At 35.0% G+C, this 27,278-nt stretch overlaps 1 protein-coding gene across 1 annotated transcript; it reads left to right on the top strand.

Moving 5' to 3' along the window:
* Positions 1–601: 601 nt before the first annotated feature.
* On the top strand, positions 602–27,278 carry LOC143595626 (sucrose transport protein-like). The gene is made up of 4 exons (XM_077074600.1): positions 602–1,816; positions 2,344–2,407; positions 2,487–2,530; positions 27,099–27,278. Exons 1-4 carry the CDS (start codon positions 602–604, stop codon positions 27,276–27,278), a joined length of 1,503 nt encoding a protein of 500 aa, XP_076930715.1.

The following is a 27,278-nucleotide window of genomic DNA, read 5'->3' as shown; positions in this document are numbered from 1 at the left end:
AGGATTTGGCGGGCTAGGAATGAAAAGATTTTTTCGGGCAAGAACACTAAGGTGGCAGAAATGGTTGCGGACATAAAATCTTTGGGTTTTCTTTGGTACAAAAATAGATCTAAGATAGGGGTAGTGGATTGGAAAAGTTGGTGTTTATTTGATGTAACGTGATCGTTGGTTTTGGTTTTTGGTTTTCAGCGTCTTTCTCCGTCTTGGTGATAGTCGTTGGTTGTGTCTGTTTTTAATGAAAGTCAATTTTCAAAAAAAAATATATCTTGATACAAATTAATACCCCATAATTACAAAATGAAATTGTAACAGCTTATAAAACTTAATGCCAATTAATGCTGTTTATGACTATTAGGGGGACTAGACTCATCTCTCTTTCAAATACACGGAAAAAAGAAGAATTATGAATTATCCACTTCTTACATTTATTTGAAATTGTACAAACAACCCATCCAAATCCCCATTTTACAAACACCCCCAATCTCTATATAAACCCACCACCCCACCTCTTCAATTTCAATTCACTTCTATCCAATACCCATAAATTAATATTATTATTATTATGAAAAACACTAAAATCTCCGTGTCTCATCAACCTCCGATGACCTCGTTACAACTGGAGGCTGTCTCATCGGAGCCACCGCAACGGCCGATATGGCAGATAATAATGGTGGCCGCCATTGCCGCCGGCATTCAGTTTGGGTGGGCCCTACAGCTCTCCTTGTTAACCCCTTACGTTCAACTGTTGGGCATCCCACACAAATGGTCTTCCTATATGTGGCTCTGCGGCCCGATATCCGGGATGATCGTGCAACCGCTCGTTGGGTATTACAGCGACCGGTGCACCTCCCGGTTCGGCCGCCGCCGCCCGTTCATCGCTGGAGGCGCCTTACTCGTCGCCGTAGCCGTTTTTTTAATCGGCTTCGCAGCCGACATTGGCGTCAGATACGGTGATAGAATCGGGAAGAACACTGCAAAACCCCGAGCGATATCTATTTTCATCGTGGGGTTTTGGGTTCTTGACGTTGCGAATAATATGCTTCAAGGTCCGTGTCGGGCGTTACTTGCGGATCTTTCCGGTTCGAATTCTAGACGAATTCGAACCGGGAACTCGCTCTTTTCGTTTTTTATGGCTGTTGGTAATGTTTTAGGTTACGCGGCTGGATCGTATAATAATCTTTACAAAGTGTTCAAGTTTACTAAAACAGACGCTTGCGATGTGTATTGTGCTAATTTGAAAACGTGTTTTCTTATAGCGATTGCATTGTTGTTAGTAATTACGATTGCAGCACTTTTCACAGTTACGGAAGACGTGATCGAGCCCGAAAACGTTAACGGTGAAGAAAACAGTTTGGTTTTCTTTAAGGAAATTATGGGGGCATTTAAAATGTTGTCTAGGCCAATGTGGATATTGTTATTGGTGACGTGTCTGAATTGGATTGCTTGGTTTCCGTTTTTTTTATTCGATACCGATTGGATGGGTCGGGAGGTTTATGGTGGTAAGTCAGCCGATAGTAAGCTTTACCGCAAAGGAGTGAGTGCTGGGGCGCTCGGGTTGTTGTTGAATTCGGTGGTGTTGGGTGTGGTCTCGTTAGGAATAGAGCGAATGACGCGGGTTTGTGGTAGTGTGAAGCGGTTATGGGGTGGGGTTAATATGTTGTTTGCGGTGTGTTTGGCTATGACGGTTGTGGTGGCGAAGGTGGCGGAGTCTCAACGGGGGTTTATGATCGTTAATGGTGAACCAAGTCATGAACCGTCTAGTGGTATTCGGACCGGTGCTTTAACTCTTTTTGCGGTTCTCGGTATTCCTCTTTCGGTGAGCTCAACACTCAACACTCAACACTCAACAGTCTTTTTTGATGATTTTATTACTTTTAAGTCAATGAATTAATGTCGGTTATGATCACGATGAAAACATTTTCAATGGTTTGAATATTATTTTTATATAAATATTAAATGCCTTTTATGACATTTAAATATTTAATTTCTTTACATCATTCGGATAAGATGAGAATTGACAAATCAATGAATTGATTCACTAAACTTTATGGCGAATATTCGAAAATTTAATTAGTTTTAGAAAAAGTTATAATATGGTCACCTCATTACTCAAAAGTTATTTGATTGCATGTAACTGAATTTGTTTTTTTTTTTTGAAAAATAAGTAACTGAATTTGTGCACTGAATATTCTTGTATTACTAATATAAAATCGTCAAAATATAAATGAATTTGTTTTAACGAGTGTTAAGATACTTGCTAATTTGTTCATGTTATGGGTAATTTATGTGGTGCATAGTTATAGGTATTATGTTCTAGTTCTAAAAGCATTTGTTACAATTCAGGTAACCTTCAGCGTTCCTTGTGCTCTCGCCTCAATATTTTCCAATGATTCGGGTGTAGGACAAGGTAAAACTTGCTAATTTTGTTTCATAATTAATATTATATGTAGATCTTTGCATTTATTGTGTTTTTATTATTTGTACAGGTTTATCGTTAGGTGTTCTTAACATCGCAATCGTTGTACCACAGGTACGATGACACGTCTGTCTTTTTATTTTAAAGTTCGAGCCTGACTCGTGAATAATTATATTTTATGCAAATTTTCTTTAATATTTTACTTTTGGCATTACAGATGTTTGTTTCATTTCTAAGTGGACCGTGGGATTCGCTGTTTGGGGGTGGGAATTCGCCATCATTTGTGGTGGCATCAATCGCAGCAGCAATAAGTGGAATAATGGCGTTTACAGTGCTTCCATCGCCACCTTGCGAAGCTGTACTTTCAAAGGTTTCTGGGGTAGCAATGCACTAAATAGAGTGTGCCGTTTTCATACTTAATTTGGGTCTTTAACTGATCCTGTTTTCTTTGTAACTTAGTTAAAACAAATTGGTCGTGAAATGGTTGTGTTTTTGCTCATTTAGTTGGCATGCAATATTTTTATCATGCCAATCGTATGTAGGTCGGATGTTTTGGTATAATTTATAAATTTAGTACATTTTATATATAACTTATTGCTGTGAAACTTGGGTATGTTATAGAGTGTTATGAGGTATGTTGTTTTCATTTCGAATGACTTAAATATCCTCATCTCTTTTACATATGAAAATTATTATTTTTGTTTCCTGACTTATGCAATTTTATGGTCTTACAAAGAAACAGAAATTAATGTGGCATGGTACACTGTTATCAAAGTAGTCTCTTATTTGATACTAGCTTTTGAATTGGTACATTACATGAGATTTGTCAAACGAAAAAAATAAATAAACTCTATTAATTGAAATAAGAGTGAATTCATTAATCCTTTTAAGTCTTGTCTGGTACTCTGGTAGTTAAACCTGTTAGTGTGTTCTTTACTCGAGAGTCGAGGGGCAGTTTTGTTCTTTTTTTTTTTCCAAAATACATTCGAGCTTCTCACATGAGGGGGCTTGCGAATTAGGACTGAGATTTATCTGGGGAGAAAAATGACAAAACTGCCTCTCACATGAAGAAACATGCTGATGGGTTTAACGACCAGACTTAACGGGATTAGTGAATTCAGGTTTAATGGTAAGTGAAATGAAACCACAGAGACGAAAATTGCAAATTTGAAATTATTGGACTAAAACCGCAGATTTGGACAACCACAGGGAGGAAAACAACAGCTTACTCTTGTAATAAAGACACAACTTAAAGGTAAAAAAGAAATGAAATATATAGTATAAATAATAAGAAGTTTAGAATCTCAAATTTACATCAAAGAAACGGATTTAATATTGCTATTAGTTCAATACTAATGTGAGTGCTGTGAGTTTGAAGAAGCAGTAAAAACATATTTAAACGGATTAACAAAAATAATAAAACCAAAAAGTTATAAGTACATAGAATGATGTAGTTCATGTCATATGAAAGTAAATTACAGGAAATGTTGTTTTTTTATATAATCCTATTTCTTTTGTTGAAATTGATTATGTGATAAATGTTTGTGAAAAAAAAATAGAATTGACGGTTTCCAAAAAACAAACAATTCGGATTTATAATTTTTAGCAAAAAGCATGAAATATATGACTCCAAATTTTTTAGGTATAATTAATCATGGTTTTAATGTTTAATTTTTTTAAAATGATTATGTTGAGAAAATTAAATTAAAGATTCAAAATTAAATAATCACATTAATTAGAAATTTAAATTAAATAGCATAGTTAAAACTTTATATATATGAAGTGAGAAATTTTGCATAATTCAAAGTGAATTCATGAGCCATTATTGTTAAAAAATGTTGACTTCTTTAATAAAAGGTAAAGCATGCATCAAACATAATTGTATTTTAGCTATTAAATTGTTGTAAGTATTCATTAATATGTGCATAATATATTGAAAATGTTGTAACTCATGGGTCAAACCATTTTCGCCCAGGACCCATGAATAGCATGGATTAAGGAGACGAGAGATTAGAATATTAGTAAAGAATTTTATTCTAAGACTAGGTTATTGACCCGTGGGCGCCACGGATAGAAATATAGAAATTTTTCAATAAACACATACAATTTCAAACGACAATATTGGCCGTTCTTATAAGTTCATTGAACTTTTCTAGAATCGAAGGATAGACAATGTCTTAAGGCATGTAAACCATATCCAAAATATGTACACATCCCTATCTTGTCAAATAGTTTGGGGAGTTAGTTATTAATCTGCATAATAGTAATATGTTATCAACCACGAGATTTAAGCAAGTCTAAAATCGCTAAATAGGTTATTAATTTTCTCCATTTACATCTTTGCTTCTAGCTTTTCAAGATGGTGGTATGTATGTGAAGAAACACTAACCAGACCCCAGACAGATTACTGGTAACCTGGGGGTTGGAGAGATGTTTCCCACGAGGGGTTAGACCCTTGGAAGATGGTTCTTCTGATAACCTGCAAAACAGACACCGTGAGCTCGTCACTGAGAAGGGGGGGGTTCCTCCTTGTGACCACCCTCCGGCGTGAGAATCAGACTAGATTGCTCTTTAAATATAAAAGTATATTAAGAGATTGCTAGAGCAGATATCAGGTATAATATGATGATAATGTAGTAAGATATGATCATACCATTTGTGGTATTTATAGCCGAAGGTAGGTTTCCAAGGGGTTTAGCCGGCCCAACACGCTACCAACTGTAACCTATGCACGTGCCCTGCCTGTGAGTGGTGGATAGGTAGCGGCTGACACAGAGCAGGCGTGTCGTGCACTCTTCCTCTTCTGCCAACTACAGGCTAGGCACGTGGTATGGCAGGAGTTGGTGGGTAGGCGGCGGCTATTGGTCACAGTGCTGTGGCGTGCTGTCTGCCATGCTGCTGTCAGTGAGCTGTCGCATTCTTGGTCAGATCTTTTGTCTGTACCTCGTCAGGTATCACACAAAAGTTTGGGGAGTTAGTTATTAATTTTCTCCATTTACATCTTTGCTTCTAGCTTTTCAAGATGGTGGTATGTATGCCTTCGAGTTCTTTAGGCTTCACCTCGCGCCGCTCGAGCATTTAGAAGTGCGCTTCTTGTGTTTTTCACTAGATGTTCATGCAACCTTGTAATAAGTATAAGAGAGCGCTAGAGGATTTAAGAAGTTTAAATTTAAAATGGTGATAGTTTTGGTTTGTAGATATAATTAAGCCTACGTATAGGTTAGCACTATGTAGTTAAGCAAGGGGCACACGTCTAGGCACTTGAGGTAAGGAAATTCAAGGTGTATGCATCTCATAGACACGCATTGCAACGATTGTTGAATATGTAGTCGCTTTTTGCTCTTTTTTGGGAGTTAGGATTGCTTGGTCACCAAAATCTGACCAAAAATAGAAACAATAAGGAACCGAATCGAAACAAAAATAAACCCTAATAACCAAATTTAACTATGGTGAGTGGGTATAGTGAGGCAATTGCATGCAAAAGTTATGTAAAGGCCAATTGACATATAAAAGATGATGTGTATAGACTTTTAGAGAGTTCAAGATAGACAGACAGAAAAATTTGAACACTTTTATACAATGAGAGAATTTTTAACAGATAAAAGTAAACAAAAACTTAAACTATATTGTTGAGAAAAGAAAACCAAACCCGTAGATACATCCCACAGGTAATCAGTCCTCTGCAAGATCTGTTCAAATAGATTCAGTTTTTGTATATTTCCCCGCTCATTCTAATTCTTCTTTGTATTAGAAACACAGGTCTCATTCTTGGCATTTCGCGGTTCAGTTCTGCATTTGATAAGGTATTTTGATTATTCAGTTTGTTATTGCTTTTGTGTTCTGAAGTCGATTTAATTACTCTATAAGGGTAAATTTGGAACTTGACAATCAGGCATGGAAAGATTGGCAACAATAAACAGTGGATATTTTGGATCTAATCAATATGCACTTGAATTGGATGGTTAGCAGCAACATTCAGGTTGGTTTTAACTTTTTAACCTAAATTTGATAACTAAAGTGGTCAAAGATAATAACCGACATGATAATAAAGTGGACAAAATGATCATCATGCAGTTTTTTTATCAGTTTGAAATCTGTAGTCAATGCTGATTTTTTTAACTAACTTTAGCTTTTTTTATTGCATTTTTTTAGACATGATTGGCATTTGGTAGCCAACAAGTAACACTATGTTCTTTTAAGGTTCATAATTGTAGTTGTGAAGATTCATGTAAATGACTACAGAATTTGACAAAGATTAGTTCGGGTATTGTTGAAACAGTTGATTTTAGCTAAAACAGTTTTGGTTACGGGTCAAAATTGAAATAATTTGACATGGGCAATTTGCAATTTGATATTTTTTAGTCAAGTTACTGAAAAGTTTGACATTTAGAAAAAGAAAACAAGTTAATTTAGACATTCACTTCATTTTAATGGTCAAAATTTTGTTTGGGAATTGTTGACTAAAAGTCAAACGGGTCAAAATTTGATTCTAATTTTTTTTTTGGGTGAATTTACTATTGTAAAAAAAACAAGTGAAAGTATTAAAAAAAAGCTTAAACAAGAGGTATACTGTTTATTATACCTCCACTTCTACCAATTGCTGGAAACGAGGTGACATTTGTATTCTGTTTAAACAACTTAATTCAAATAGGTATATTTTCGCATTATCATTAATATTTAAATTATTAATTACTAACTATTATAATATTTTAGAATATCTTAATCGAATTAATCTAATCTCAAAATCACAAACTTGAAAAGCTATGACTTTATATTAATTTATCTTTAAACTCGTAAGTACTTAAATTAACTAAACTTGACTCACCAAAATTTTCGTTAACTATGTTTAAACTTATATTCTCGATCTTAGAAACTTCATTCCTAAAGAATACGATCTTTAAGGACTCTGCATGCCATTAACTATTTGTTATAAATTAAACCTTTGCGTAATTCATCCACTGAATAAAGTTTCCTTTATCAAAGTTAATCTATTATGATCTTGTATCTCCATCTCATCTCCTAAATCTCGATTATTACAATAACATCTGTTTCATCAAATCTATTTTCTTTAATTTTCAAAATTTTACTTTTAAAAGCAAACGAGGTTTCCGAAATCTCAAGGTTTATTTAATTCAACTAGAACATTTATTAATTATAATTTGAAAATTATATTTAGAATCATCAAAACAATTGTTTTCTCTTAAAAATTTTATTTAAAACGTTTTATAACCCACATGATGGAACAGATTATGCTGACCATCCGACGATTTAAGTAATTATGGGTCGACACGTAATTACCAAAGTCCTCGCATGGAAATCATAATACGTAAAATTGTATGTCATGATTTAGAACCTAAGGTAGCTTGGGTAACGGTACGAATGACGAAAAGATAAGGACATGGTGGATACGCCGTTGGTACATCCTATATATAAGTGCCCTTATCGGATTGCCATTTGAAGCGTTGCTTCGGTTATTGGAAGTTCTATGTTATGATATTTTTCTTAAAAAGTTTAAATTGTTTTCAAAACGATAATGTTTTGGTTTTCCTTAATTTCGGGACGAAATTCCCTAAAGTATGGGAGACTGTAACATTTCGGATTTTCCAAACCCATATTCGTTTACGAATGAAACATTTTTAGATCTTTATATTAATCAAAAACAAGTATTTATAAGTAATTAAGTTTATAATATTCACTTTAGGCCCCTCATCCTCTACATATTGTTCATTTCCTATTTATTTCCTAAAAAGTTCAATAAATGACAAAATATCAAAGTTAAAGGACTAAAAGTGTAAAAATGAAATTCCACCCTTGGTTAACCGAAGCGCCGGGCGGCGGCCACCCCCATGGTGGTCGCGTAGCGCATGGGAACCCCTGCACCAGAATCGTAACTTGTTTTCGTTCGTTAACTCGTTTAAGGTATAAAATCGTTTATTTTAGGCATATTAGAGAGAATTAAGGGCCAAGAAACAATCCTATAACTGAAACATAAGTATAATCTCGTTTCTTATCATCCAAGATCAAATCTTTTGATTATATTCATAAAAGTATGATTTCCTTACCTAAATGGGCCAAAAGCCCAGAATTAGTTCGTTTTATGTTTTTCTATATAAACAACCATTAAACATCTGTTGTAAACCTTAATCTAACTCTAATACATCTCCTCCAGCCATCACCTACCTCTGTTCATCCTCCAACCCTTCGGTTTTTGCATCTTCGTTAAAGATTCAAGACTTGTTCGTTGACTTTGCTTGCTTTAGGATCTTTGACTTCCGTTTCTCGTCAATCCTTTCACTTTTCGGGTAAGTTGTAAACTGATCGTTCATACACATTCCCTAGTCAATAGCCATCAATAAATTTCGGTGATTGAAGGGTGTTGACTGGTCAATCACTTAAAACCCGATAAAGGGTAAAACAGTCAACAAGTTTGACTTATCGTTTTCTTATGCTTCTGGTCGGATTCAACGTTCGATACAGAAGACTTTTATTCTCGTAACGAAATTTTAAGGCTACTGCCCAAAACCCGACTTCCGACTCGCTGTTCGGATTCTGGTCAGTACCAGCTCGCTTAAACGTTTAATTCAACATAACTAGAGTTCTACTCATCCGTTTGGATTGATTCCAGTGGCATTAAGTTCGTTTTTATTTATAGTTTCATATCACAAAGTTTCAGGTTCTGGTTCGTTATCTCATTTGACGCGTATTGGACGACTCGCTTATCCGTTGACTCGTTTATTCTTAATTGTATTCACTTGCCTTTAATCTAAGGTGAGTTTGATCATTACCCTTTTTATACACTATTTTCAAATGTTTTGGGGACATACGCGTACTTACTCATATTTTCTATGCTATATAAATACACTCAAAATCGCAAACATAATTATTGTGTGAATATCAGTTGAATGTTATTTGCTAATTGCTATATATTTAATTGTTTACTTGATAACGTTTCGGAGAGGTCCAAAATATCCCCTTTTGTATAGGGTTCTCATTAGTATGATCATACGACCGTCTTAGTAACCGGAGCCCAATTCGCTTGGCAAAGGTAAAACGACAACCTTAGTCATTGTAATCAACGCCCGATTCGCTTGGCAACGATTTCATTGGCACACACGATTTGGTTATATGCATGATTGTTATGATTCGATTGATTATTATCACATGGTTGGTTTGCGCATTTATCATTTATCAACTATATATATATATGCTATTATTTAATGTTTCAAAATTGGTGATCATCTCATTCAATATGTGTTGTTGACAAACTCCATTTTCTACGCATATGCAGATTGTTTAGATTGACGTATGGAAATTTAGTTAAGACCATAGGTTATATTGAAGACAAACTTAAATTTAATTGATTGTATTTATTTATTTGAATTGTTTTGTTGTATTTGATTATTGTGTGTACATTTGAATTAAAATAATTAATTAGATACTGTCACATTTTATTTATGATAGTATCTTTGAGCTGTGAGCAATTGGATCACGCCCCGGCATTTCCGCCTTAGGTTGGGGTGTAACATTTTACTCTATATAATGCCACCAATCTGCATTTTATTACTTTGTTTTACCATTGACAGGAAATCACACATCATTTGCAATCATGCATAATCATATACATAACCACACACTTAATCATAGTAATGTCTAAGTAGGGTTAGAAAAAAGTATAGGTTATCGAAATCGTATGCGTTATGAGAATTTACGAAAAGAACTTACCCGTTGTTAGCATAAATTGGATGGTTTAGAAATGGTATAGTTTTCCATTCTTTTTTTTCCTTTCATTCTTAAAAAGTCAAAGTGTGACATTTGAGCCAAAACAAGGTACACCTCAGTATGTATTTACCGATTAAGCAAATAAACGCCTTTCGCGTAACAAACGAACGATTAACCGAACGGGTCGGGTGATGACCCAGATATCTCGGGGGGCCATCTATAAGTGATATACGTTTAATACAAGCTAAAATATTAGTAATATGGCCTTAGTTCGATAACAAACAAGTTAAACGAAAACATGCTCGTTTAACTACCCGCTATAGATTTAAACGCGAAAGATAATTACAAACCAAGCATTGTATCATCCGTTAAGCCAAAAAACATTTACCAAACACTTATTTGAAATGTTTTAAGCAATCTGTGAAAATATTTTTGATTTTTACAAACATATAGTATGTTTTTATAATTTTACACAAAACTAACCGAAAAACACTCGTTTTCGCACTGTTTAACGCACCCGATAAGTTTTTCGCGCCAAAAACCGAACCCGAACTAAATTTGGACTGGGCTTTTCGTGTTTGGGCTTGTATAACCAGATCATTGGGCCAAATCAGCCCAAAATGGGCCCATATGGACTTCCGATCGGCCAGCCACCCCACCCCCCATTTTTTTAATAAAACTTGTTACCTAAGCTTTTTATTTATTCCACTTGATAAAAAATGGAGTCCAAGCAGCTGCAAGTTATTTTTCCAGAAATCTTCCAAAACCCTAAGGTAACAACTTAAATAGGTAGCTTTTAAACTTGTTTAACCTTGATTAATACCATAAAAACATGTCTTAATTGCTAAAAATCATTTCTAACCATGTAAAAATCCTAAAAATGGTCCATAAACATGTTTTGATCATACACATGGTAAGGAACCTGTTTTGATAGTTTTTTTTGGCCATAAACACGGATAAAGGGTTGAAACGGCGTTTTTACGGTTCAAAAGTTCATTTTTGTGCACCAGCCGAAACCCTAAGTTAAGGGCTGTTATGTTGATGAAAAATTGCTTGGTTTGTGATATAGGACCTGTACCTAGCCTACATAGGAGCACAAGAGCTTGAAAAGTTGATTAGAAAGGCGGAAACGAACCAAAACCGCGAAGGTAATGCTGAAACACTCGCTTACGGGCTGTTTAGGTTAAGGTTGTTATGTGCATATTATTAGGCCTTGAAATTTTTCAGGGACATCAGGGACCATGTCATTGAGTCCCTGTTCAAATTTGGTAATTATTCGACCATTCGAGAATATTTGGCGAATTAATTACCGAATTGGGACGTTTATTTGGGAAAAATAGCTAAAATACTTCAAAAATTTTGAACGTTTTATGGGAACTCATATTTGATGTATTTTTATCATATATGAATTTTGGGATCATTTGGAGAAGTCTAAAGGTGTTTTGTGTATATGCGTTCGTGTGAATTTTTATAGCCGAATTTGGGCCGAAAAGAATATCACACGAGCTTTTTACATTCTGGAATTGATACAAGTTGTTTTGAGACATGATTTGAGTATTCAGGAATTTTTGTGGAATTTTTGGAAATTTTTTGGGATAAACAGACGATTTTTAGGTGAAATATAGCTGATAAAATAAATTTTTATAAATTAATAAATCAGAAAATAATTCCAGAAATATTTTTATAAAAATATAAATATTTTATTTGATAAGTGGCTAAATTTTCATAATTTAATGATTAACGGTTATTTAATTATGCTAATTTGAAGATTAAACAAATTCAGTTTTTATAAAAACCGGCAAGTTCGCGATTAACGAACCTGCGGGAATATCAAAACACCAAGAGTGATCAAAAATCATAGTTTTGGACTAATTAAGTTAAAACGAACTTTTTTATGAGAAACCTGGACAATCCGGGTGGATTGTGCGTGTTTCTTCTTAAATTAAACTGAATAAACGGAAACGGGCCCCGTGGCTAATCCGGGACCCCAATATGTGATCTTTCTTTATAACTTAATCATTTTATTAACCAATACATTTAATCAAGCTTACTTCCCTATAACTGTTTTCTGAAAGCGTAAACGAACAACTTGGCCCAGCTGGGAAAACGGGAATCTGAGCCAAATTTGGTTTTAAGTATTAGACATTGAACAACATCACAACCTAAGCCTATTGCCACTTTCTATTAACCAATACATTTAATCAAGCCAAATTTGGTTTTAAGTATTAGACATTGAACAACATCACAACGAACAACTTGGCCCAGATTAGTTATACAGCCCAGTTTAGTATTGAGATTATAATAATATTAAAATATTAATATTATTATAATATTGATTATAGGAACTACTGATAGCGGACCGAACAAACCACGAGTTGATACAGTACTGATTATCTACTAAACCGTGAATTTCATGACCCCACTATTTAAACAGTTTTATGAACTTTTGGGGTGAAAAGCATGTTTGATTACATATACATACCTGAAACATGTATTGATGTGAATTATCTAAGTGCTAACCCACGAAAGTCCCCATGATCACAGTGATTAACTTCGAGCCGGTGGCTTGTGAATAGTACTATTGGTTTGACAAACCCAAACGGAATCGGCCTGGTTGCCGTATCACATAGCGCCGTTTGCACATGACCATATTTATATATTCAGGCATGTTGTGGGCGGAAGGGGAACCACAGTGGTTGATTGAGCGTGAAAAATGGATGCACGCAGCACATACAGTCAAGGCTTCACTGTAGCTTAGCATAATTACATCATATACATACATACATACTTATTTCATAATTACAAGTGTTAACTTGTGAATACTCATTACTGTTTTCTTGAAACTCATGAAACTCACAAACTCTAGTAGTTGACCCGTTTTAAACTGCTTTTCAGGTATACCTAAGTCGGAGTGATCTGTTACTCGCCTGAGGTGTGTGGTTGATGCTATGTGAATAGAAGCAAGGGCGTTAGTAGTAAGAACGTATAATTAACGAACTAGTTTTGTTTGTATCACCTAGACTGTAAAACAATGATAAAACAAAGAGATGTAATATATTGTAAATTAGTTTATAATGTTTCTTTATAAACAATGTGTTGATACCAGAGGTGTCTGTTACATTCCCGTTTTACGCTTCCGCATTGTGCTAGTCGGGGTGTGACACAAAGTCAGGCAGCCATATCAAATTGCTACAAAAACTTCAAAGCAAATTAAATTGTAATACTCTTTAACTACTCTCACACTTCGAAAACATTATAACGCACAATGAATTAAATTAAAATAAAAATTATATATTCAAAATAAAATTAAATAAAAAAACTAAATAAACCTGCGTCACACGCTGGCTAAAAACTAGTATATATATACATATATATACACGCACATATATATATGATTATGTTCATTTCGAAAGTCAACGACAAAGGTAACCTCGACCAGGGGCGGATCTACTATGTTGGTTGTGGGTTCACGGGAACCCACTGAGTTTCGAAATTTTAATAAAAAAACGCCTATATAAAATACTTGAGTGAACCCATATATAAAATGTTTAGTGAACGATTTACAAATAGAGGTTACGGTCTAGTGGTAAGTACTCCACCCGCATACTGTGAGAACCCGGGTTCGATTCCAGTACTTGCATGCATATTTTTTTTAATCCCATACAGCAGACACACAGCCACCACTTCACTTGACAAAATTCCATCGAACCTCAAGCCAGCCAAACCAGTGCAGCTACCGCCTGCCGCCTTCCAACAACGCTGCTTGCCTGCTTTCCTCCCTAGCTCCCCTTCATGACTTTTTATGTGAATTTTCCATTAACTCGTTCTGGTATGCTTATTTTTCATTTAAATTTGATGTTTTGATCGAACATTTTTGTTTATTTGTTGAAACTAGAATGATTATGCTGAAATTTGTTGAAACTATTAATAAAGTTATTGTTCGGGTTAGGAAAAGGTGGGAGTAGTCCACAAATATCATGTTAGCTGCAATTCATCCTTGAGATGTAAGCTACTATGAAGGTAATGAAAGATCATCATCTGACATTTAGTTTTCTTTGGTGTTCGTTTTGTTTAGTTATCATTTATCAATTGATATAAGTCAACTGGTCAAGGCGGTTACTTATCATATGGGCAGAATTAAAGATCTTTTCTATTCAATCACACACTCATATTTGAACCTCATATTGTATAAATGGGATTAAAACTATAGCTAATAGAATAGGCTAGCATAAATCACTAAGCTTATTTCTGTGACTACAAATGACGTTTTGTTTTTTTAAAAGCACCTAATCATATGACAGCCTATTGGTATGGATGTGAATACCGGTTGCCTTCACTCACCATCATCACTAGCCAGTAGCCACCATAAACGTAATAAAACAAATAACAAATTTACTAATTGAACACATTTGAGATGTTTTTAGTCTTATTATGACCCGAACCCATTAGTCCGTTAGACAACCCGACCAACTCATTTTGCCATCTATAGGCGACTTATAGGTCACTAATACTTGGTGTCTCTACTAAACCTTATCTTGTGCGTGCTGGTCTTGGTTTTATATCCGACCCAAACCATCGAACCGAGCCAAAAATTTATCATGTAACAGTGAACCCATTGGAAAAAATTCCTAGATCCGCCACCGACCTCGACTGAAATCTCACCGGAGCCACTAAATGTCATATCTCATTCTCAACAGTACAACCGGAGGAAATCTCATCGGAGCCACAAAATTTGACATCCCAGTCTCATCAACCAGACTGCAATGACTTCTGTGCAATGGGAGGAAATCACATTGAAACCGCAAAACGTGACATATGAGTCTGAGCAACCTCCAACATCCCCATTACAACTCGAGGCCGCCACGATAGATAGTGCCGGTGGCCGCTATCGCTGCCGATATTAAGTTTGGATGGGCGCTACCGCAATTAACCTCCTATGTCCAACTGTTGGGAATCCCGCAAGTGGGCATCGTATACTTGGCTTTATATCCGGGGTGTACGTCCATCCAGTAGTTGGGTATTACGGCGACAGTTGTATCTCGCAGTTTGGCCTCCGGCAGCCATTCATCGTCGGAGGCGCCATGCTTGTCGTCGTAGCCATATTAAGCCATTTTCTTAATCGGCTACGCCGCCGACATTGGCGTCAAATCGGGCAATGTAAACCGGATCGTACTTGTGGCCGTCTCATCGGAGTCGCCATAGCTGACATGGAATATGGTAATGGTGGCCTCTATCGCCGCGGGTATTCAGTTTAGGTTAGATGGGCGTTACATATATTGTTGTTAACCCTCTATGTCCAACTATTGGGAATCCAACACCAGTGGGCATCCTATAGCTGGCTATGTGGCTTGATATCAAAAGTCTTTGTCCAACCGGTAGTTGGGTATTACAGCGACAGATGTACCTCGAGATTCGGCCATCGGCAGCCATGCATCTTCAGAGGCGCCATGCTCGTCGTCGTAGCCATTTTCTTAATTGGCTACGCCGCTAACATGGTAACATTGGCGTCAAATTCGACGATAGAAACCGGATCGATACCACAAAACCCGAGCCATATGTGTTTTCATAGTTGGGTTTTGGATTCTTGACGTAGCGAATAATATGCTGCAAGGTCCGTGTAGGGCTTTACTAGCTTATCTTTCATGTTCGAATTCTAGACGTGTTTGAACCACGAATTCACTGTTTTTCCTTTTTCATTGGTGTTGGTAACATTTGTGGTTACGCGGCCGGATAATATAATAAGCTTTACAGAAGGTTCCCTTTCACTAAAACAGTGGCTTGGAATATGGTTTGTGCAAATTTGACATCCACTTTTTTCATATCTATTGCATTTTTATTGATAATTGTCCTTTTAGCTTTGGTCTTAGTTAAATAAAATATTTTTTGAGGCCGTTGAGGTTAAGGAAATGAAACGAAAGGGTTTGTTGTTCGTTAAGGATATGGTTGACGTGCACTTTTGCATGGTTAGCATAAAACTTTGCAAAAACCAATGGGTTTACATAAATTTAAATGTGTCAAAAATATACTTAACAAACACGAAACCCATTCCTTTCGTTTCCTTAAAACTCAACGTTCTCCAAAATATTTTCTTTAACCAATAAATATGAAAAAAACGGATTTCAAATATGCACAAACCGCATTGCAAGCAAATTGTTTTAGTGAAATGGAACCCTCTATAAAGCTTATTTGATCTGGCCGCGTAACCACAAACGTTACCGACATACATAAAAAGGAAAAGAGTGAATTTGCGGTTCAGATCAGTCTAGTATTCGAACCCGAAAAATCAGCAGGTAAAGCCCTACACGGACCTTGCAGCAAATTATTAGGCACACTAAGAATCCAAAACCCAACTAAGAAAACACATATGGCACAAGGTTTTGTGGTACCGATCCAGTTTCTATCGCCAAATTTAACACCATTGTTGGCGGCATAGCCGATTAAGAAAACGGCTACGACGACGAGTTTGACACCTTCGGCGATGAATGGCCGCTGGAGGCCCAAACCGCAAGATGCTTGTCGATGTAATACACAACTACTGATTGGTCGAACACCCCAGATATCGAGCCACAGAGCCAATTATACGATGTCCACTTGTGTGAGATTCCCAGCAGTTAGACATAGTGGGTTAACAACGATAGTAGTAGCGCCCATCCAAAAACTGGACACCGGTGGCGATAGCGGCCACAAGTACTATCTGCCATTCCGGTCATGGCAACTCCGATGAGAAGGCCTCGAGTTGTAACAAGGATGTTGGAAGTTGCTGAGACTCAGAAATCACATTCAGTGGCTACAATGTGATTTCTCCCATTGCAACGACATCGTCGCAGTCAGTTGATGAGACTGGGATGTCACATTTGGTAGCTCCGATGAGATTTCCTCCGGCTGTAACGACTGTTGAGACTGAGATGTGTCATTTTATGGCTCCGATGAGATTCCAGTCAAGATTTCCTTCGTCATCGACACAAATGAGACATTTTGTGGCTTTGATGAGATTTCAGTCGAGATTTCCTTCGTCTTCGACTAAGATGTGACATTTTTGTGGCTCCTATGAGATTTCAGTCAAGATTTCCTTCGTCGTCGACTGCGATGTGACGTTTGTGGCTCCGATGAGATTTCAGTCGAGATTTCCTTCGTCGTTGACTGAAATGTGAGATTTTGTGGCTCCGATGATATTTCTTTGAGGGTTAACGAAGACATCTTTGTTTTGAATGAAGAGGAAGAATAGGTTGGCTGTTCCATATAGAAATTAGGGTGTGTTTTGTAAATGAAGGTGGGGATGTAAAAGTTGTTTCATCATAACTTCTACTACCTCTTCTAATGAAAGTGAAAAAAAAGGTAAAAACGCGTGTCCTTTTGTGATCCTATTGTTGGGTTTATGCCCTAAATTTCATTCTGATCCTTAATTAAAAGAAGTGACATGTATTTATATATAATGTATACACACACGTAATGATCAATGAATGAACATCATTACATCTACATGTTTGAAGTTGCCACCAAAGAAGAGCAATCTTTGTTAGACTGTTATAATAGTTGCGAGTTATCCGGTTCTTAAAAGTTGTCGCAACCGGTATTTATGAGAAATATTTGCTAAATTACTTTATCTCAATTTCAGTCCATTTGAAATTGGTCTTGTTAGAAGGTTTAAGTCAATCTATTTGAAGTGAACTTGATGAACTCGATAATGTTATCTGCTTATGGTGCTAAGAAATGTTATACCTAACAATTAGCAACTATGATTCAATGCGATTTAGATAAATAACAAACAATATAAAGTAACAAAAATTAAAGTCTATGAACACTGAATAGATATCTTATCTCTGCTAACTAGACTTTAACATTACCAATACATGTTTTATGCGACACTTGATGTTTTCCGAAAAAAAAAAAAGATTGTACAGATCAACCCAACTTGAAAACAAGAGAGTAACTGTGTACGATTTTGTCTAACATAAAAGGCTTGCTACAGGTACAAATCCAAAAGTCTTTCACTCGATTAACTAACGGTAAGGGTAGTAATTATATGTTCTTCAAAACTAAAGCAATACATGAATATTTTTCACTCTTAAGCAAAATAGTCACAGATTGAACCAGAAAACAAAAAATTCACACATACCCATTATGCAAGAAATTTAGAAGGCATACTCAAAGTGGTTCCTATAAGACATTACTAATTACAATAAGTTACTAGGAATAATTTGAGTTGTTTGTAACATGTCGTGGATGTGCTGTTAGAAGTGGCATCTTAAAACATAACATTAAGTTCTAGTCTACTTACCTGTGAGTCAGAGATCTGCATATATATATATATATAGGTATTGGATTTTTTCAGAAGTTTTTTTACAGCGAGAAGTGCGAGAAGTAATATCATCCAATCATATCTTTTCTTTTAATATTTTAATTTATTTAATTATAAGGTTTATTATGATCATTTTATTTTAATATTAGAATTGGTAAATCCTAATTACCAGCAACCGTTTCAACATTGTTAATCAATATCAGTCATCTGATATGTTATTCCATCATTCCCATCATTCAATATAAACATTTGATTTCATAATCCCAGATGAATAGCATCCCAATATTAGATGTTTTCAGTCATGCTATTGATATGGATTTTGATTTTGACAATCACCAAGGTAATGTTATGCCTAATATTAATATGCTCCCGATCAAGCTCAATTCAAATCAATATGATTTGGCTACTCAAGAACAGCAAATCTAGGTGTATATCTAATCCGATTTCCCCTTCCCCCTTCCCCTTTGTATTTCCCAGTATGATCATATTATTTATTAGGGTTTCATAAATTAATATCAGGTTATCATAGTATATGACAATTTTCTATAAAATCAACTATTTGTTTGATAAATGATTTTCTATAAAATCAATTAAAAGTTTTTCTTATCTGTATATAATTCTAGTGTTGATTTCCTTCAATTTTTGTTATGTTTCCCAACATGTGTTTGATTATTTGTTTTTAGTTATGAAAGATCAATTTCATTAACTTTTAGATGTCTTACTCAATATACAGCCATAAATGTCCAATTATGAGTTTAAAACTGTTTATTTTCCTTAACTTATTATACTCAACTGTTTCATAAAGACCTTATTCCACATTACACTAAACACATAACTAATATTTTGGTACAACTATTCCTCTTATTTTGGTTTTTAAATTGAATTGGTTTTATCGAATTCTATATCTAATTAGGTGCAATGGGTAATGACTCAACTACACATAATGTTAGACAATCAGCATACCGAGTAACGATTCTGACGGTAACTTATATTTTTTGCATAATTTATCATGTTTTTCAACTTTAAGCATTACTCAGAAATTGTTCGGATCCAATCAAAGATATATGTACGTTTGTCACCTGTGTAGCTGTGTAAACTGTGTATGTATGTTCATACATAACTAATATGCGTCAACGGTTATCACCTGTCTATCTATGTTCATACATTTGTATGCACGAATCCAGACAAATATGTGCGTACGTTTGTCACATGTGTAGCTTTGTTTTTCGATGTTTGTTTCTATGTGGTTATATCTAATATTATTCAAACATATGGTCTATTACAGTTGTTGTTCTGTTTGTTTGAAATTGTTATTTATTTTTACATGATTAAAGGTACTTTTGTAAGTTACTAAAGTAAGGTCGTTCAACTAGTTACGAGTTTGCTTTTTATAGTCTAAAACATCAAACAGCTTCTGCAAATAGTGGTTACTTTCCTGTGTTGGTGACTTCACTTTATGGAAGGACTGTCTTTTTTCGAGACGTATCAAATGTTATGAGTTTTTTCAGTATTTGTTCATTGTATATGTTGTTTTTGTCAACCACTTAATGATGTTATGTTGTTGATGTCATATGTTGAAGCACTATACTCTGTAGGTCTGATACTTATTTTTTTCATCGCATGTCAAGCTGCGTGTATGCTGTAGCTATGTTGTCCTTTGTGTACAGTGGCGGATCCAGGAATTTTTTTTAGGTGGTTCCCTCTTAATTTATAAGGTGGTTCTTACGCGTCTTCTATATATCCGTACACTATTATTTCGAAACTCGGGTGGTTCCGGGGAACCACCCGTTTGTATGCTGGATCCGCCAATGTTTGTGTAGTTAATGGTATATTGTTTTTTATATCTTACTAGCATATTGTTGTGTAGTTCAACAATTATGTAAATACTGACTTGGTTTATGTGTTTGTATCTCAACTTGTTAAAAGTAGTCATCTTATGTCCTCTATAGTCTGCATCTGTTGTTATTTTTATTTGACTACCTAAATTCATTATGTTCCTATACTTATATAGTTGGCCAACATTTGTAACATTTACTAGACATTATAATCATATTCAAACGGTTTGTGACAGGAAACCATCATCTTGACCAGATACAAGCTGTTGATCCAGAAAACAGCGAGTTGTTAATCGGACAGTCGAGTGTTCAACCGGTTATCAGCCTTGAACGTAAGAGTTATCAAGTTTAATTCACTTTTATTTTCTTTCATTAACACTTACTTAAATTTATCCAAGTATTAGTAGCTAGTTTGAACTTTTAAAATTAATATTATATGCAGAAAATGACGAGCCAATTTGCTTATACTCGTCTGATGGGTCAAAATGTTGGATCCCAAATGTCCCGTCACATGAAAAACCTTCGATTGGTCTACAATTTAAAACTTGGGATGACGCGGTTGCTATGTACAAGGCGTATGCAGCCAAGGCCGGTTTCGATGTAAGGATGTCAACCATAACATGGACCAAAGGTGCCATTTCTCATAGGTATATGGTGTGCAGCAAAGCCGGTGCCCCACGTTGCAAAGATGTCGATACCATGGACACGTCATCGTCCGCTTCCAAGCGACGCCACACGAATATAAAGGTTCCAGGTTGCAATGCGTGTATCAAACTTAAAGTTCCATCGAACTCTGTCGGTTTTGAGATATATGATTTCATAGAGGCTCACAATCATGAGCTTGTTAGTGATTACAATATGGACTTAACACGTGGGAGAAGACAGTTACAATTTTCAGACAAGGAATTTATTCAAAATCTTCAAACTACAGGTTTTGGTCCAGTCGTTGCTCACCGTGTTCAGTCATCTTTGAAGGGTGGACAACATTTGGTCACGGGATCAAAGACTGATTTTAAGAACCATGCTCGCAATGTCAGGTATTGTGTAGCTGATGCGGATGCTCAAATGATTGTCGATAGGTTTACCCACAACATGAGTCATTTGGAAGATTTTTTTTCCAATTCAAAGCTGTTGACGGTGTGCTACGGTCTATATTCTGGTCTGACGGCATATCTAGATGCAACTACAGTATGTTTGGTGAAGTGCTAGCTTTTGATGAAACATACTCAACAAACAGGTATCAAATATCGTGTTACGTTTCTCGTCAACGAATTATTTGTTTGTATTCATACCAAGTGTATATATATATATATAGAAAAAGCATCCACGGATAAACCAGAATCATTTTTGTACTCGTATCTTTCTGATTTTATGATTTATTAACTTATATCTTAATGACATACGTTGTTGCACATGGGATGTCTATTATTGCATAGCAACAATGATCGTTGGCGTGCACCAAACTATTTTCTGTAACCAACGCCAAAATCATAATTATCCATAACAACCCGATAGCTATTAGGAAAGATGATTTCAAGTCTGTAAAAGCCTCGTTACATGCCACAGTTTTAGTGAATGGGAACACCCGGTAAACTGGTTGTGTGACCCGGTGGCATTATTAAGCACATTTCCAATTGACATGAAAATGAGAAAAGCGCATTGGACGTTCGGATCCTTCTAGCATTTGAACCCGAAAGATCGGCTAAAAACGCCCCACACGAACCCTGCAACATGTTGTATGCGATGTCTAGGAACCATAGTTATTAAAAGCGTTGCGCTTTGGTGCCTAGACGATTTTTTAGGCGAAATCGGTGGTCACACGCCTAACATGATTGAAGGCGCTATTTTTGGAGGAAAGTTGGCAGTTTCCTTTTTTTTTTTACTTTCTCTTTTTATCCTGATTTTATTTGTTTGTCTTAAAAGACTTACCTAAAATTCATCATATTAACAAAATTAACTCTAATCTCTTTCTTCTCTCTTACACAAAACAAAAGCACGATTTACAAAAGCATGATAAAGATGTTTTAACCTGCTTGTTAAAATTATGTGGTAGAAACAAGAAGTGTTTGTAAGAAATAATGATTTTGAATAGAACAATTAGAATATGTTAAGTTTGAGTGATGTCAATTTTTTTGAAGTTTTTAATTGTTACTGGTTAACGCAGGCCTTTACGTATCTTATTGATAATCGTATTTGCAAAAAAAAAAAAAAGTAATCATGAATGTAATCATAAAATAATTTTTCCGTTTTCATTTTCATTTAAACTTTTGTATGATTTTGGTTAATTTCTTTGTGAAGTTGAAATAATATGCATAAACTGATGGTGAAGTTGAATGGACTCAGACATTGAGGATTATGCTTTTGGATATTTTGGGTTTTCACATGATTTTGTTACTTTATCTTGCGGATTATGCTTTTGAAATATTTTGGTATTTGAATAGAGTGAAATTTGTCATTACAAATTTTGTTTGCGATTTTTTTATTTAAGTGCGCCTTTATTTTTAGGCCCGCGCTTTTTTTTGCACCTAGCGCCTAGGCCCTCGGAGAGGCCTATGCGCCTTAAGTGCGCCTATCGCATTTGATAACTATGCTAGGAACCTAAAGCTGGCCACGAATATACAAACAGCTCTGGGTTTTAGGGTGTCGTTTCCAATTCGGTTGCCAAACTTTACGCCTATGTCGGCGGCGTAGCCTATTAAGAAAACGGCTACGCCCTGCACGGACCCTTAATCGTTTCTGTTGGACATTTGTGAATCCAAATGTTAAGTAATATAGAATGTAGCTTTAAGGTTTAATGAATATCATAACATATTTAGTGAAGCTTGTAATAGTTCACAATATTATTATTATCATAACTTTAATCATCAGAATATGTCCATGTTTTAATGAACCATGGAATATTATGTAATACCATCAACATTTTTTCTCATTCTATCGGAATAAATTTAGTTCACTGCAAATCAAAGTAGTTAATTATAAAAGTTCATTATAACAGTTAGTTGCAAGATTTAGTGAATATCATAGCATGCAATATTAATTATAATAGTTACAATAGCAGCGCTTAATTAACTTACCTTAAAAACATTGGGGAATCATGCATCAATTCTACTTCGTGTATATCGGGTCTACCCGATTTTGGGTATTTCAACCCAAATACGACCCGATTGTTTTATCTTGGGTTCGGGATAGGAGTTTAATCGGGTAGGGTAAATTCAATCCGGGTTATTCGGGTCGGGTTTGGTATTTGGATACGGTTGAAAAGCACACCCCTATATTACACATCTATCTTTCAATGCATAGAAAAAACTAGACACAACAGAGCACATATTGTTAAAGCCTGAGCTTGACTCATGAACAGGTCATGAATAGTTTTTAGGTTCTAACTCACCAAACTTATTATTAATTAGTTTTATATGGTTTACGTATTTTGGTCTCAGTGCTTGCTGGACCTTGGGACTCACTGTTTGGAGGAGGGAACTTGCCATCCTTCATAGTAGCATTGATATCCGAAATTTCGGATACCCGAACTTCGGATATCCGGACCTTTCGGATAGTGATTTCACTATCCGAATCCAAAATTTCGGATATCCGATCGGATAGTGAATCGGATATCCGATATCTGAAAAAAAAAACTTTTAAAAATAAACTTACAAAATTTCAAGAATCCAAGTTTTTCAATCCAACAAACTAAACACAAATTGTTCAAAACACACACAAACAAGCAAATAACTCACAATCCATTGTTCAAAATAAACACAAACCATTGTTTCAAAATATCTAACAAAACTAAACACAAATTGTTCAAAACACACACAAACAAGCAAATAACTCACAATCCATTGTTCAAAATAAACACAAACCATTGTTTCAAAATATCTAACAAGTATTATTTCCTATTTTTATGTACTTGTGTAATGCCAATAACATTTTAATGATTTACTTATATGAAAAAAAAAGATGAAAGATTTGTTAACTTGAATGATAGTGCCGATCTTGCTTGAGTTATGGTGGAAACAAGAAGGTGTTTTAAATTTTAATTTCATTTCCTCCTGCGTAACGATTAATTTGTGCTAACATTAGTTAGCCAATTGCAACCGTAACGGTTGAAAGATGTTTTTCGCCATTGAAGACTGTAAATACAAATTTGCATTTTATAAAGAAACAAATTTTCCGCATACATTTTTATTCTTTTACTGACTTTTTTTTACCCCATTGATCAGCCACTTAATTTAGGTTGGGTAATATCTTGCAACGAATGATACTCAAAGCAGATGTTGTGATCGAATGCAATCTATGTATGATTGGGTTATTCAGCTTGTGCTTAAAATATCATATTCTTTGACAAAGCTATTGGGGGTTAAAATATTGGGTGTTAACTGTTATTAGAGTGGTGATTATAGATAATGTTGGGAGGTATGTTGTTTTCATTTGAAATTACTAACATATTCATCTAATTTTATATATGAAAACTATTGATTATTTTTGTTCCTTAACTTTTTTATTCAATTTTATGGTTTTAGAAAGGGAGGAAATTCAGTAAGGCGTGTTACTAGGGGTGGCAATCTTGACCCAAACCATTTTAATGAGTCAACTTAGGTTGCTTTAAAAATTATATGGGTTAGTTTGGATTATATATTTTAACTAAATTGGTCAAAATGGGTCACTTGAAATTCCACCTTATTTTCAGGTCAAAATGGGTTGACAAATTTAAAAACGGGTTTTGGATTGGAACGAGTTTGTTTTAGGTTTTGGCTCGGATCAGGTTTCGAGCCGACATGAGTTTTCGCACTGGACGGGTTGGGTTTCGGCTTCTTTTTGTTCAATTTCGGATTCATTTTCGGTTTTTTGTTTCGTTTTGGTCGTTTTTTCAGTTTCATTTTTGTTCGGTCTCAGTTTTTTTCGTTTTGTTTTGATCGGTTTTTTTCAGTTTCGATAAGTTCGGTCCTGTTTTGGTTTTCCATTTCGGTTTTGGCTCATTTCTCGGGTCAACATGTTCGGGTTGGAACGAGTCCGGTCGAAACGAGTTCAAGTCGGAATGGACCAAAACGGATTTCCAATCGATTTTTTTTATAACGAGGACAATGGAGGAAACATTTTTGTTACATTTTGTCGTTTTCGATTTATATTTTGAGTTATGATTTATTTTAGCGCCCCTTAAAAGAAAATTAAAAAAAATCATTAAAAAATCATAACTCAAAATATAAATAAAAAACAAAATGTAAAAAACAAAAATGTTTCCTCTGTTGTCCTCGTTCAACAAAACTGTCCTGAAACCCGTTTTGACCCATTCCGACCCAGACTCGTTCCAACCCGAAACTGCTGACCCTAGCCCGTTCCGACCCGAATCAAAACAACCCTTTTTTTAATTGACCTGAACCAAAACAACCCGGACTTCGTCTCTAGCGTCTTTTACTATGTGCAGTAGAATTTTATAGGTTTAATTTGCTATTTAGTGTAGGTACATTTTATCGCAGCAGCTAATATATATATATTTTTCAACTTTAATAGTTATAATATCGTAGCCATCCTTTTGATTTGGTTAGATTATTCTAGGGGTGACAAATGTGATCCATGGGTTAAATGAGTTTTAATAAAATATATATAATGGGTCAGAATGAGTCAAACTAAAAAAAGAAAATAATTGAAATGGGTTAAAACAGGTTGACATTTCTTAATTAGTTTTTTCTCCGGCGGGTCTTTATACTAGTTATATATAAAATCTACCAAAGTTAACAAGAATAATTAAATTAAAACCCCAAATTAGTTTGAAAATAATACACACTCACCTGTTTGTTTTTTTAAGCATGATGAAAACTTTTAATATTATTTTTTTAAATATTATATGTAAATGTATTTTCTGATATTTAAATATATTTTTTAGTTACCGGTTCTGGATAAAGTGAGAAATGATCATTTACTTGTGCGTATTTGAAGTTGTAACCAAGTATGTAGGTGGGGAAAAACAAACAACTGAACCGACTTGACTGAAACCGAACTGCTTTGAAACTGTCTATATAGAAGTCGGTTTAGAATCGATTGAAACCGTAGGTTTGAAATCGGTTTATAATTCTCACTACAGTAACTAACCGGACAAAAACCCTAAACAAAACCGAGATCATAAATTGGTTTTGACTTGTTGACCAAACCGAACTGGTTTAGAGTTTGAAACCATGTTGTGGACATCTACCGAAGTATATATACTAATATATGTGTGTATTTTAAAGTTTACAATAAGTGATCTATTATATATATATCTATATATAAGTTGATTTGTTATAATGAGTTTAAGTGAATTTGTTTTAATCAATACACTTGCTCATCTATGTGGTCCGTAATTATAGTTATCAATTATCATGGATCAACAATTTATAATATTTATTATTTAGTTTTAGTTCTAACAGTATTCGTTATAATTCAGATCACCTTTAGTATTCCTTGTGCATTGGCTACGATATTTTCTGATGATGTAGGCTTAGGACAAGGTAAAATTCGTTAATTTGTTTCAATGTAAGCTGAATATAACGTACATTAAAACAAACTTCTAGTAGCATGAAATTAATGAATTATTTGTTTGATAATTTATATCTTTTACAACTCTTTACATATTAAAAGTTTACATGTAACACTTTATGATTTTCTATTACGTGTACAGGTTTATCGTTAGGTGTTCTCAATGTTGCCATTGTATTACAACATGTATACTTACATGTTAGACACAATTTTTTAGAAGTTCATTTTAAAAAGCCTGAGCTTAAGCTCATTAATAGTTTTCAAATTTGAACTCACCTAACTTAATTGTTATTAATATTCCTATTATTTGGCATTACAGATTTGTGTTTCATTGTTAAGCGGACCATGGGATTCATTGTTTGGGGGAGGAAACTCCCCAGCTTTTGTGGTAGCTTCAATAGCAGCAACAATTAGTGGTATCTTGGCCTTTACTTTGCTTCCAGCGCCACCTAGGGAGGCTATACTTCCAAACGTATCTGGCCAGCAATGCACTAATTAA

This window comes from Bidens hawaiensis, unplaced genomic scaffold, assembly GCF_021521415.1.
Source record: "Bidens hawaiensis isolate Kalapana, Puna unplaced genomic scaffold, B.hawaiensis_p1.1 tig00045389_1, whole genome shotgun sequence".
In the NCBI taxonomy this organism is placed as follows: Eukaryota; Viridiplantae; Streptophyta; class Magnoliopsida; order Asterales; family Asteraceae; genus Bidens; species Bidens hawaiensis.
The sequence above is the reverse complement of the archived record's forward strand: the minus strand, read 5'-3'. Positions and strand labels throughout refer to the sequence as shown.

What these genes read in the sequence shown, in the direction of transcription:
- LOC143595626 (XM_077074600.1), top strand. Translation starts at nt 602, where the DNA reads ATGACCTCGTTACAACTGGAGGCTGTCTCATCGGAGCCACCGCAACGG. An exon ending in TGATTCGGGTGTAGGACAAG is followed by an intron (nt 2,408 to 2,486) that starts GTAAAACTTGCT and finishes TTATTTGTACAG; the next exon opens with GTTTATCGTTAGGTGTTCTT. An exon ending in TCGCAATCGTTGTACCACAG is followed by an intron (nt 2,531 to 27,098) that starts GTACGATGACAC and finishes TTGGCATTACAG; the next exon opens with ATTTGTGTTTCATTGTTAAG.